Source organism: Gracilinanus agilis, chromosome 4, assembly GCF_016433145.1.
Source record: "Gracilinanus agilis isolate LMUSP501 chromosome 4, AgileGrace, whole genome shotgun sequence".
Lineage (NCBI taxonomy): Eukaryota > Metazoa > Chordata > Mammalia > Didelphimorphia > Didelphidae > Gracilinanus > Gracilinanus agilis.
In genome coordinates this window covers 163,517,909-163,532,120 of record NC_058133.1, presented here as the reverse complement: position 1 = coordinate 163,532,120, position 14,212 = coordinate 163,517,909, and the positions used below count along the sequence as shown (strand labels likewise).

The 14,212-nt window shown below is 38.4% G+C and overlaps 1 protein-coding gene across 1 annotated transcript; it reads right to left on the bottom strand.

The window, feature by feature from the left end:
* Positions 1-212: 212 nt before the first annotated feature.
* LOC123245650 (olfactory receptor 6K2-like) lies at positions 213-1,175 on the bottom strand. Its single transcript, XM_044674620.1, has one exon. It carries the CDS (start codon positions 1,173-1,175, stop codon positions 213-215), a length of 963 nt encoding a protein of 320 aa, XP_044530555.1.
* Positions 1,176-14,212: the final 13,037 nt, after the last annotated feature.

Here is a 14,212-nt window from a genome sequence, read left to right as displayed (position 1 = left end):
TTCTGTAAGCATGCTCTAAAAAATGAGCATATTTCTTTTCAGCACACTGTTGATTCTTAGATTTTATTTGAATTCTAATCTTTAAAAGAACCAGATATTGACTTCCACTTAGGATTCATAGGTTGAGAAGACACAAATAAGTTGTAATTAGTTTTCATAGAAGGATATTGACATTAATGACATCAATCAAAATATTGATGTATCACTTGGTCTTACAGGAAAAGATTCTTGGCTGACTTATATGTTTTTTTCACAGCCTCTTTAATCTCTTTATTCCTCAGGCTATAGATAATAGGGTTGAAAAATGGCGACAGAACAGTAAATGACAGGGCAATCACTGTGTCCCAGAACAAGGAGTATGTGGCTGAGAAACGCAGATACATGAGTGCTACACTGCCAAAGAACAATAAGAAGACCATGAGGTGGGAAGCGCAGGTAGAGAAAGCTTTTCTACGACCTTCAGCTGAACGCATGTGCAAGATTACAGCCACAATACCAACATAAGAGAGGAAAATGAGAAGGACAGCTGTGACAATCTCTGCAGCATGGACCACATCAACTACCTGGATCATGACAATAGCCCGGGTGTCTGTACATGCCAAACGGAGGAGTGGGAGGAAGTCACAGAAGACATGCTCCAGGTGATTGGAGCCACAAAAGGGCAGTGTGGAGATCCACACCACCTCAGGCAGGGGTGTGATGAAGCCACAGACACAGCAGATGAGGGTCAATTGGGCACATAATCTGGGTGTCATAATAGTTGGATAATGAAGGGGTTTGCAGATGGCCAAATAGCGATCAAAAGCCATGGCTGTCAAAAGGCACACTTCACTAATGCCTGTGGAATGGAAAAAATACAACTGCACCATACAGCCATTTAAGGAAATGCTCTTTTTCTCACTAAGCAGGTTGGAGAGCATAAGTGGGATAGTAGATGTGGTATACCAGAGCTCCAGGAAAGAGAGGGAACTTATAAAGAAATACATGGGAGTGTGGAGATGGGTATCTACCTGGACCACTATGACGATGACCAAGTTTCCAACAATGATGAAGGCATAAATAAAGAGTAATGGGACAAAGCAGATGACAGAATCTCTCCAGTCATGGGGGAAAGCAGAAAAGATGAACTCCTGAGCAGTAGACCAATTTCTGTTTTCCACCTCAAAGAAGGACATTACAGTGATGACTCCTGAGATACAAGCACTGCCTAACAGGAGTTTGCTGTCAATCTGTCCACACAGTTTTTTTTTCCCAAGTTTTGGTGCCTGTCCTGTATTTGGAGAAATAAAGAAGAAGGAAATACAGCTTACAAGTGTGGAGGAACCTCCCAATGGAAAGTGGCAGAAACACACCACACAAAGAGAAAGCATGGGAGAAAAAAAATCTTAAAAACAAGGACATACCTAGTATCAGTTAGAGATCGGTATCCAGAAGTCTGAGGGATAAGGGGAAGTGGATTGTGATGATCTCCTTCTCTTTTATCCACTGCTTCAGTACTCCCCACTATTATACTCAGGATTCCTAGACAAAACTTCTTTGTACAGACAATAAGGCAGAATAGAAAGGGGAAAGGTTTGGAGTCTGAAAGCTGGAAATTCCACTACAATACGTGCTAGCAGTGTGACCATGAACAAGTCATATAAGTGCTGAGTCCACATTTCCTCACCTGCAAAATGAGCATGATAATATTTGTCCTATTTCCCTCAAAAAACTACTATAAGGAAAACATTTTGTAACCTTAAAATACTAGGTAATTCTTTTGACTAGAAAGTTGGACCTACAGTAAGAATGACCTGGATTTGAATTCTGCCTCAGGCACTCACTGTCTGAGTCTGGGACAAATCCTTTAATCAATCTCAGCTTCAATCTCCTCATCTGCAAAATGACGATAATAATAGCACTTAACTCCTAGAACTGTTTTAAGCATAAAATGAGATAATAATGTAAGATATTTTGTAAACTTTAATAGCTCTATAGCAGTGATTCCCAAAGTGGACACCACTGCTCCCTGGTGGTGCTGCAGCGATCCAGGGAGCAGTGATGGTCACAGGTGCATTTATCTTTCCTATTAATTGCTATTAAAATTGAAAAAAATTAATTTCCAGGGGGCTAAGTAATATTTTTTTCTGGAAAGGGGATGGTAGGACAAAAAAGTTTGGGAACTACTGCTATATAGGCTCATTGATTAGAGCTGGACCTAAGAGGCATCTGGACCTAAGAAGCATCCTGATTTTAAAGATGAAGTAACTGATGCATACACACTTTATTTGACTTGCTCAGGGTCACTAGGTATCTGACAGAATCTAAACTCAAATCTTCCTACCTCCAACTTCAGTGTTCTATCCTCTGTTGTGCTGTCTCAAAGAAACCAACCAATCAACCATAACAAAACACCTGAGACTTAAGAGGTAAGTGACTTACCTGAAGTCATACAACTATAAAATATCAAAAGAACAATTTGTCCCAAGGTCTTCCTAATTCAAGTTCCAGGACCCTATGTACTATTTCAGTTAGGTCTTTTCCCAAGTCTCACCTCACCTCCACCCCAAGTACCTCCATTCTTGGCAGTTTGACTCCCATTTTGTTTGCTGAGAAAAATCCATTTTTCCACAAGTGCTAAATATCCTCTCTTTCATCTTAGATCAGAAGTGTTCCTCTTTTTAGAAAAGCTAATTTCTTCACGTATATCTTTGACCCCTCAATTCCTCTTGCCTTCACCAAGACACTGTCACATCAGTTATAAGATGCTATCTCTGACATTTTTAATTTCTCCTCCTCTAGCGGATTTTTCTCACATACCTTTAAATATACACAGATGTCCCTTTCTTGGGCATTTTTACTTGGCATTGTAGTTCCATTAAGCTACTGTCCTACTTTTCTCTTTCCTTTTACTCCAAAATTTCTCTAAGAAATGTATGATCTCTCTTTTCATTTCTTTGCCATTAATGAAGAGGCAGTATTATCTCCTGGATACTGTGGGTCTTGTAGTCAGGGAGATTGGACTCTAATACCGCCTTATTTGATATTGGACAATTCACCTAATCATCTCAAATTCCTCATATGCAAAATAGGGATGATATTTATGGCATCTATCTTTCAAGGGGTTTTGTAAGATGCAAATGTGATAATGTATTAAGGCATCATGAAAAAATTGTTATTTTTTTAATTTCTATTCCTTCATTTTACTAAAAAAGTCATTAATCAGTTCCTAATTTCCAATGAATTCTTAATCTTCATTGCCCTGGCTTTCACTACATTCCCAAACTTGATTCCCCTCTCTTCTTAAATTTTATTCTCCTTCGACTTTTCTTGAAATTATATCTTTCTTTTCTTTCACTTCCTTTGACCACTTTTCCATTTCTTTTAGTGTATGTTAGCAATTCCCTAAGGTTCAACTCTTAGCCCTTTGATCTTCTCATTCTTCACTCACTCCCTGAGAGATCTCATTCATTCCAAACTCTCATCTCTACCAAATCTACACCTTCATTCTTGACCTTTCTGAACTCCATTTGTACATCTTTAGCCATCATCCTGCCCATTAATGTTATAGATTCTGGTCATTTATCACAAAACCAACTTGTCTTAAACCGACCAAACTGGATTTCTATTCTGATTTCTTTCTCTTTGTTAAAATAATATCCCATGTTTAATAATACTTCATTTTCTGAGTCATCTGGGTTCTAAATTTCATATTTTTTTTTATTCATCACTGTTGCCCATTCTGAACTTCTCTATTTTTAGTGAAGGTAGCACCATCCACCCACTCACCCACTCTCAAAGCCTACATTTCATCCTCAACTCCTCATTCTCCCTCACTCTCTAAATGCAATCCGTTATGAAGTCAAATCAGTTTTCTAGCATAATATCTCTGGTATATACTACCTTCTCTCCTCATATTGCCACATCTTTGGTGCACGCCTTCATTACCTCCAGCCTAAACTTTTGCAATAGCCTTCAGTCTGGTCCCCCTGTCTCTCATATTCTCCTTTATGTATTCTTTGATACAGTGACTCTGGCCTTCTTGCTATTCTTAAAACACAGTAACTCCCAACTCCAAGCATTTTCACTGGATGCCTCCAAACCTTGGATTTTTTTCCTTACTCATCACAACCTCTTGGCTTCCTTCAGGTTCTAGCTAAAACCTCACCTTCTAAAGGAAGCCCAATACCCTTAACACTACTGTCTTTGCTCTCCTAATCTCCAGTTCAGTCTGTATCCTAGGAGGGATTTGGGCAGAGGTAGTTAGGTTGCAGCCAGAAAGATGCAATTTCAAATCTTGTCTCAGATACCAGTTGTATGACCCTGGGAAAGTCATTTAATTTCTGTTTCCTTCCACTGCTTCATGGATAAGACAAGGATAATAATAGCATCTACTTCACTGAATTGTTATAAGGATCAAATAAGCTAATATTCATTATGTACTTAGCACAGTTCCTACCACCCAGGAGGCATGTAATAAATATTTGTTCCCTTCCCTATACATCTTATTTCATTTGAATCTTGCACTTCCATTAGACTGTGAACTCTTGAAGCAGAGATTGTCTTTTGTCTTCTTTGTATCTCCACTACTTGATAGATAGATATAGATATAGATATAGATGATATAGATATAGATATAGATATAGATATAGATAAAGATATAGTAGGTACTTAATATTTATTGACTAACTCACAATCAGGGGTTAATTAACAGTAATGTAATATGTTTGATTCCTGTCCTACTAAGGGCTAGACCTTTTACACACACACGTATGTATATGTACACAATCATGTACATAAATCCTGTGTGTGTATATTTGCACATATATACACCCATGATGTAGCTCTCCCTGGAAGAGCCACCAAGAATCCCAGTTGGGGAAAATCTGGGATAAGTGAGATGTAAGTCTTTTGGACACCAAGAAAGCACAGTACTCAGGGAATGGTGCAAAAGGGACTGAATATCTCTGGCTGGGAGATTCTAGACTTCACAATTATAGCAGTTTTGTGCAAGCCTTTCTCAAGGACACTATAACAGAACCAAGGATGTGGCACATACAATCATTCAAAACCCTTGAAAGGACAGCTGATTGTCAGTTTACGTAGACTTCTAGGGTCTCTGATGAGAAGATTCTTCTTCAGGGATGACAAAACTGTGACAAAGGGCAAAGGGAGCTCTTGAAAGGGCTTACCTAGACTCAAAAGCAAGTCATCCTATTCCAGATCTAGCTTCTTTCCACTCCACTCTACTATGTCTCAGTAGTTCTTACTGCCTGGGATTATTTATCTGTTGTATTTATCTGGGATCACGTCAACTACAATGGAAATTCCTTGAGAGTATGTAATTCATTGTCTAGCGTGATGATTTGCTCTAAAATAAATATTTTGACTGTGTCTCTTTATACTCATTCTATTTAGGGCAAGTGTGAGTGGGGGAGCAAATTGTGGCAGATACTGAGCAGGATCTGGAGCCAGGAAGCTCAGGTTTGAATCTTGTTGCCAAAACATTCTATCTGTGTGACTTGGGGTAAATTCCTTAAGCTCTCAGTGCCCTGGGCAAGTCACTATGATTATAGGTTACAGAAAAGGGGGCATCCTGCACTGGTAGAGAGATGAAATCCCAGCTCCAGGCTTTATCCCTATTCTATTTGAGACTCTTGGCAATCTGGCTCTGTGAGGTAAGTGCTATTATTCTATTTAAGGCACTTAGCAATCTGGCTCCAATTTGGATTCCTAAGCTTATTGATGCTTTTGGAGCTCAACATAGCATTTTTTGCCTACACATATTCAGGAAAACTGAATCCTCTCATCCTCCAAATGCATTCCCTCCTCCTTTCACCTTTTAAGGGTCTTCATTTTCCTCTGAGTCTTAGCCTAGGGGACAATTCCATCCTGTAGTTTTTGTTTGTTTTAAACCCTTCTCTTCTGCCTTAGAAGCAATGCTGTGTATTGGTCCTAGGAAGAGGAATGATAAGAGCTAGGCAATGGGAACCATTTGACTTGCCTGGGGCCACACAGGTAGGAAGAGTCTGAGGTCAGATTTGAACTCAGGACCTCTGATAACTCTAAGGCTGGCTCTCAATCCATTGAGCCACCTAGCTGTCCCACTCACTGTAGTTTCATTTATCTTCTCAGGTACATCAAGAGCACATTGAATTATCTCTTTAGGCTCCCTCGATCCTTACCTTTACTTTGATTTATCAGGATGCAAGCCGTATTCTTAACGTGGAATATAACCCACTGAAAAGCAGAAATTATGTTGTTTTTCTTCTTTCCTAAGCACACAGTAAGAACTTAGTGTTTGATTTATTTAGTATTACATCTAACAATAGTTCACATTTACATAGCACTTTAAAGTTTGCAAGATAATTATGTATATTCTCATTAGATCCTTATAACAACTCTAAAAGGAAGATGTTAGTATTCCTATTTTACAGATGAAGAAACTGACTCAGAGAGTTTCAGTGAGATGATTCACCCTCAGATTTTTTTTAAACCCTTACCTTCTGCCTTAGTATCAATCCTAAAACAGAAGAGTGGTAAGGGCTAGGTAACTGAGGTTAAGTGACTTACCCAGGATCACACAGCTAGAAACTAGCTGAGGCCAAATTTGAACCCAGGTCCTCCCAACTCGGTGCTCTGTCCATTGTGCCACTTTGCTACCTCTTGGACTAGCCTATGAACCTCTTACTCCAAAATTTCCTCCCCCCATCTTTTCTATTAAAATGTGTCCCTTCATAGCCATGCTTAATATGCATCTGCTATTCAGTGTGCCATATAGCTGCCCTAAGGCTAATACTACCTAATCTTAATCAACATCTTTTTCTGAGCAGACCACACATAGATAGACATTTCATTAAACTATAATAATATTTGTTTAATTTTTTTCTATAATTACTTTCTTTTTGTGTGTTTTTCCCTTCCTGTTAGATGGGTAGCTTCCCTTATGCAAATTTCTCCCCCTTTGGTACTTTCCTACCATTACCAATATGGGACTTGGATTATGGCAAAATCATTTCGAAGAATCATAAGATCACAGACCTAGAGCTTAGGGTTGGGATTTGCCAGAGAGAGAGAGAGAGAGAGAGAGAGAGAGAGAGAGAGAGAAGGCAAGATTCAAACCCAGGACCTCTAACTCTGACAAATGCTTATTTCCATTATATTGACAGACTGAATGATCAGTCTTGTCCCTTTGTCATTTGAATTAAAGTATAAATGGAAGAGTTTGCCCTAATAACATTCATTCAAATCTGCTTCTCTACCCCTATTTCAGTTTGTGAATTTCCTCTAGTTAAACACAGCACATTGCATATAGTAGATGCTTAATAAATGTTTACTGATTTGAATTTTTTATCCCATTTCTGACTCTCAGAATAAAAAGTTCCTTGGTTCTGAACCCAAAGAGCTTCCCAATATTTCCTGGGTTTACCTTGGGGGCTAAAGCTGTTGTCCCCGGCTGCCTCTCTGCTACTATTTCCTTTGCCCAGATTTATTTGCTACCCTCAACCCTTTCCATTCATTGAACCCAGATTCTATGCAAGGTCTTTACAAGCTGCATTCCCCCAAGAGAAGCAATTATCCTTTCTAAGACCCACTGACCTTGACTCAGAGGCTGGAGAAGCCCTGAAAGAAGATACTCTTTTGTTCCCACCCTTTGGTGTCCCCTCTTTATCTTTAAACACACTTATATGTGGAGATGGCTGGCCTCCACCTTTTCCTCTGCAGTGATTATACTTGGTCCTTCTATTCAAATTGCCACTTTTCTCTACCAGGAGAGAAAAGTAGACAAGGCTGTTGTTGCTGGTGGGAAGTGAGTGGGATTACTAAGGGAAAACAATTGTCTCTCCTGGGTGTTCTTCTCAGGTGAAAAGATCAAAACAAAACAATTCCTCCCATGAGGAGATTAATTAGGAAAAAAAATATTCTAGTTTGTAATTAGAAGCATCCCAACTGCAGTTCCCTATTTCTTTCTTCTAAAACTCTCAGATCTTCTAAAATTGACCTCAGGCCATTGGAAAGGGATGTATAAAGTCCTTATTTTGACTGAAGAAGAGAAGTTGTTAGAACAAATTTGGCAAGCAAATTAGGCTTGAAGATTGACCAAAAACAAAAACAAGTTCACTAATTCACAAACAAATTTAGTATCTAACAGGTAAAAGGTAGAAGGCATGATGAAGGATCTGAGTAACTCACAAGTTTTGTTATTCAGTTGTATATGACCCTTTGTGAACCCATTTGGGGTTTTCTTGGCAAAGAATTTGCAGTGGTTTGCTGTTTCCTTTGCCAGCTCATTTGACAGATAAGAAAACCAATACCAACAGGGTTAAGTGATTTGCCTGGGGTCAAACAGCAGGTAAGTTTCTGAGGCCTGACCTTAACTCAGGTCCTCCTCACTGGAAGGTCTGGCTCTAGCCACTGTGCCACCTAGCTGCCCTAATTCAGAAGTTACTCTAGTTCTTTTTTTCTTTTCTTTTTTTTTAAACCCTTAACTTCTATGTATTGGCTCCTAGGTGGATGAGTGGTAAGGGTGGGCAATGGGGGTCAAGTGACTTGCCCAGGGTCACACAGCTGGGAAGTGTCTGAGGCCAGATTTGAACCTAGAACCTCCCGTCTCTAGGCCTGACTCAATCCACTGAGCTACCCAGCTGCCCCCAAAACCAAGTCTTAAATCAGGAAAGAGGTCCAATAATCAGCCGCTATCACAGAGCCAAGCACCACAAGCTACACAGAGTCAATACCCGGGGGCCCTGGGGACAGTATCTCTGGGAGAATGCACTGAGCTAGATGATTCTCCAAAGAGTGACAGAACTTAGGGGTCTTTTATACCCTCTGGAGAAACTGGTCCAGCGAGCATGCATAGACAAGCTACAAGGAAGCTGCAAAGAGGTTGCAGCCAGCAGCTGGGGCATCAGGGGGAGGTCAAGGACTATGAATGCAAAAAGGAAAGAGTCAAGCCAAGAGCTGGGCTTCCTGAGAGGGGACTTTAATGCAATGGGAGATGCTACTAAGACAAATAAGGGTATTCAACCTTTTACTCTGCCAACCAATCCACCCAAACTGGGGTCCCCAAACACTTCAAGGTCTATAGTCCAGTCCCAAACAGGTGTGCCCTGGTACCTAAATTCTCAACAAGGGGCAGGGGCAAACTTGAAACTTGCAGAAAACCCAGTTGACACAGTGTTCCTTCTTACTGGACTCTACTTATACAGGTTTGTGCTTAATCCTCCTCTAGTGGGATGGTATTATATATTACCTAATATTGTACCTTTCTCAATATTGATCAAAGTATTGTCTATAAAAGTGATGCTTCATAAATGTTAGTTTAATGGTAGTATTGAAAGAAAAAGTCTTTTGAGCTTTTACTCTGGTTAACAAAAAACTCAGGAAAAATAAAATTAAAAGGAGCTAATTAAAGGGGAAGTGAGGGGGTTGGGCAACTAGGTGGCTTAATGGATTGAGAGCCAGGCCCAGAAATGGGAGTTTGGGGGTTCAAATCTGGCCTCAGACACTTCCTAGTTGTGTGACCCTGGTCAAGTCACTTAACCCCCATTGCCTAGCCCTTAATGTTCTTCTGCCTTGGAACCAATATGTAGTATTGATCCTAAGACAGAAGGTTATGGGTTTAGAGAAATAGTACATCAAAACAGAAACATGTGATGGGCTGATTACTGGGAATGAGCAAGGATTTAGAGTGGACCAACTTTTTTTTACTACAATTTTCCATGAGATACAAACAGTTCTGAAAGCAAAAGAGATTGGGCTCTTACAGCTCAGTTCCTCCCCAGGTAGGTGACCCTTTGCACAGGTGAGCTAAGTGCCAATTCCCTCCTAGGAGGGGCATGGGACTTGCCTAGTGACAGATGGGAGTTGACTACTGACAGACTGACAACTTCCTGGACCAACACTGACCAGCAGGGTTGGAAACAATGGGTCACTGAATCAATATAACTTTGAATAGTATAAAGAAATTAATTGTGGAAAACTAATAAAGCTAGAAGGCAGTACAGGCAAAGTGCCAAATGAAAGAGACTAATTACTGTGAAAGAATAAGTGAGGGTGGAAAGTGAATGAAAGTGCATCCAGTTTTAGAAAGGAAAGCCTAGGAGGTAGTGTCCTCCCAGGTTAGGGACGTGAGTTGGGGTGGGTGGATCAGGCCTCAGTGAATGTCATTAGTGGGAAGGAATTGGAAAGGAAAAGATTAAGGATGAAAGCAAATTCATTTTCTATGGAGCAGGCTTTGCAGAGAGCATAGTGGAAGGCATGGGTGGCTTTAGAGTGGGACACTGAATTGATTAAGTTGAATGGGAAATAGGAATTGAGTGGAATAGCAATGAGATCAGAAAAATGGGAATGGAGAATCATATTTTAAATGATGACCACCAAAAGTTCAAAATCACTGGGATGGGGATATTTTGACTGCATGAATTTGTTAATCATTGAAGAATGAGATTAGATAGTTTTTCATTGTCTTTAGGGGTTTACACTCAGGATGGAGTTGAGGGGAGGGAGTTTAGGCAGGTCAGGAGTTGAAAAGTGCTGGAAGAAACAGAAAAAAATGGATTTACTTCCTTTCCCCCAAAGCAGGAGTTCAGTAACTTCTAGGCAGAGTTCCAAATTGTTTTGCAGAATGACCAGACCAATTCACATCTCCACCAACAATGTGTTCAAGTGATTGTTCCCTTCTAGAGCACCACCAAATTTCTTGGATGATTTGATGTGTGTGAAATAGAACCTCAGAGTCAAGTTACACTAATTAACATTTCTCTATTAGTGATTTGTAGTATTTTTCATTACTGGTATAGGCAGCTTAATTTCTTCCCTAGAAAACTATAGGTTCATACTCTTAGGCCATTTATCAACTGAGAAATAAGCCAAGTTCATTTTCTGTAACCAGCATATATATATACAAGCTATATGTACTAATGTATTAGCTCTTAAGTTGTCATATTCTGGTCAGCAGTCATTCTTCATCCATTTGGTTTTACTTGTGTGGATAGTTAGGTCAAACCATTTTTCACGATTATGAATCCCATTTAGGAAGTTCTAGGCCTCATTACACAAACTATTATTAATATATAAAATTTATTCCACTTGGATACTGTAATAGATACTCTTTAGGTCTATAAAAGCACCTTTGGCAAGGATATATCTCCACATTTTATATCTTGTTCAATATTAAAAGTCAGAAAACCACTGGACAAAATGATCTGTTCTTACATCTTTTAAAAAATCTTATGTTCTTTTTACATATGCATGAGAGATACCTTGTTGGAGAAGGGCCATTAAAACATCATCTTACTCTATCAACAAGCACACTGAAATCCTGTATTCTCTACATATTTCAGTCAGTTGTGCAACCATAAGACATGGTCTGTGATAGAACCATTTGCAAAAACAAAAATAAAACAACCTATAACAAGAAGTTTGGGGAATATAAAGTTATCTATTATTTCTTTCAAGGAATCATATAACTTTGACATATATGTGGGAGACACATTATTGAAGGAAAGTCTTAGAGGAGACATTTTTGCTGTGCTAAATATTTTTTCTCCCAACAAAAAATAAGCAAAGCATGATCTTGTATTATCTATACCTTTCAGTCAATTGAAAGATTGCAAAGCTGTAGTCTAATGTGTCACTTGTAGTCTGCCTGCTCCCCACACACATCTTTTTTGACTTTGAAATACATTCTTTTTCACAGAATATTTACCTTTCTAATCACATTTTTATTTTCATGCAAAAACTTTATTATATAATAGCTCAAATAAAAAATAACCCAACATTCATATGAAAAGATGTTAGCCTCCCAATGGTACAAATGTATCACCTTATAGATATCATTCCAACAGTATTTCTCTACAATATTTTCTGAATTTGTGATTCCAGAAACAATAAATATTATACTAACATAAAACAATATTACAGACTTAAAATGTGAAATAGGAAACAAAATTTATCACTAGTCAAATAACATGAATCCAGTTGAATGCATCTCCAAATCATTTTTCATGGGGAAACCATTCTGTTCATTCACCAGTTTTGGCATCTATATTAGTTGCACTCAGAAACCAGTAGAGTAGTTATCATATCTGTTCTTAAACCTACAAAAATGTAGTATCAACAATTACCATTCAGAGCACAGATAAACTATGTGAGAATAATGCTTTCCCTCAATTAATTTATTAAACCCAATATAAATCCAAATTTTAAATTGTTCCATTTTAAAGCTTGCTATATTTAAAACACAAAATACTTTCCCAATCTCCAAGCATATAGAAACCTGTGAAATCAAGCTTGAAAATCATGAGAAATCTCAAAAGCATATCCAGATCCCTGAGAGAAAAATAAGCATTTCTCTGAATGGAGGTCATATTTTTCTAGCCACAACAATCTTGTTATTCTCTTCTCAAGGATGGCTAAAAACTTCTATAAAGTTTCTGTAATACTTTACAAAACCATGGACTTCTCTTTTGGATAATATTGGCAATCCTGATTGCTGGGAAAGATGAAGATCTTGGGACAGCTAGGTGACTCAGTGGATAGAGAACCAGACCTGGAGATGGGAGATCCTGAATTCAAATTTGGGCTCAGATGCTGCCTAGCTGTGTGATCCTGAGCAAGTTACTTAACCCCAATTGCCTAGCCCTTACTGCCCTTCTGTCTTGGAACCAATACACAATATTGATTCAAAGACAGAAAGTAAAGATTTAAAAAAAAATGAAGACTCTCTATGGTTACTGTAAGTGAAAAATCATTACTTCTACTTTCTTACGGTTGGGGAATCAAAAATTGGTTACTTTTTTATGTCTACTTTTAAGAACACTTTTATATATTTCTTATTGCTTTTGAAAATTAATCTATCCTTCCCACTTGCCTACTGAGTAAATTAAAAAAACAAAATATATTAAGACCTTCAATCCATAGCTGCTTAGTCATGCAAAACAAATTCTCTTGTTGACATGTCCAAAAATGTATGTCTCTTTCTGCATTTGGAGTTCATTACCCTTGTGTCAGTAGGTGAGTAGTGTGTTTCATCTGCATTCTTTTGGATTTGTAGATGATCATTACATGAATTACAGTTCTAAAATCTTTCAGTTGTTTTTGTTTTTTTCTCTATGATGTTTGTTGTTGTTGTTAAGTTGTTTCAGTCATGTCTGATTCTTCTAACCCCATATGTAGTTTTTCAGGCAGAGTTACTAAAGTGGTTCATCATTTCCTGCTCCAGTTCATTTTACAGATGGGGAAACTAAAGCAAAAAGGGTTAAATGATTTGCCAAAGGTCACATAGCTATTAAGAGTCTGAGGACAGATTTCAAATCAGAAAGAAGAGTCTTCCTTACTTCAAGTTTGGCACTCATCCCTTGTCTCCCCTTACTGCCCTCTTATCATCATATACATTTTTCTCCAAGTTCTGCTCACTTTGGTATATGTCAGTTCATAGAGGTCCTCCTAGTTCCCTATGAAACTCTCAATTTCATCATTTCTTATGGCACAATAATAATGAATTACATTCGTATTCATAATGGTTAAGCCTCAATTTACTTATCCATTCGCCAATAGGAAGAAGTCCCCTTAATTTCCAATTTGGGGCTATCAGAAAAAAATAACAGGGCAGCTGGGTAGCTCAGTGGATTGAGAGTCAGGCCTAGAGATGGGAGGTCCTAGGTTCAAATCCGGCCTCAGACACTTCCCAGCTGTGTGACCCTGGGCAAGTCACTTTGACCCCCATTGCCCACCCTTACCACTCTTCCACCTATGAGCCAATACACAGAAGTTAAGGGTTTTAAAAAAAAGAAAAAAATAACAACTATCTATGCTGTATATATTTCTGTATCTTTTTATATCTTGGACATAAGACCTTTATCAGATTAATTTATTATAAATATGTTTTCCCAGTTACCTGTTTTCCTTTTATTTTTGGTGCTTTAATTTTATTTGTGTAATAAAAAATAAATTATCAGAATTATTTATTCTATCTTGCATGATCTTGGTCATGAACTCTTCCCCTATCCAATGTAATTCTTCCCTTCTCCTTGAATTTGTTTAAGATGTAACAGTTGATATCTAGGTCGTGTGTCCATTTGGAATTTACCTTCCTGTATGGAATGCTATCTATCCTCTTCTAATCCACTCATTGATGACCTAATAGAGTTAGAGGTTATTCTCATACAATATGTAAATAAGAAACTCCACATATTGGTTGTTAACTGTTAATAATCTCTCTGTCCTTTGG

Coding starts and splice junctions, on each gene's coding strand:
- LOC123245650 (XM_044674620.1), bottom strand. CDS start 1,175: ATGTCCTTCTTTGAGGTGGAAAACAGAAATTGGTCTACTGCTCAGGAG.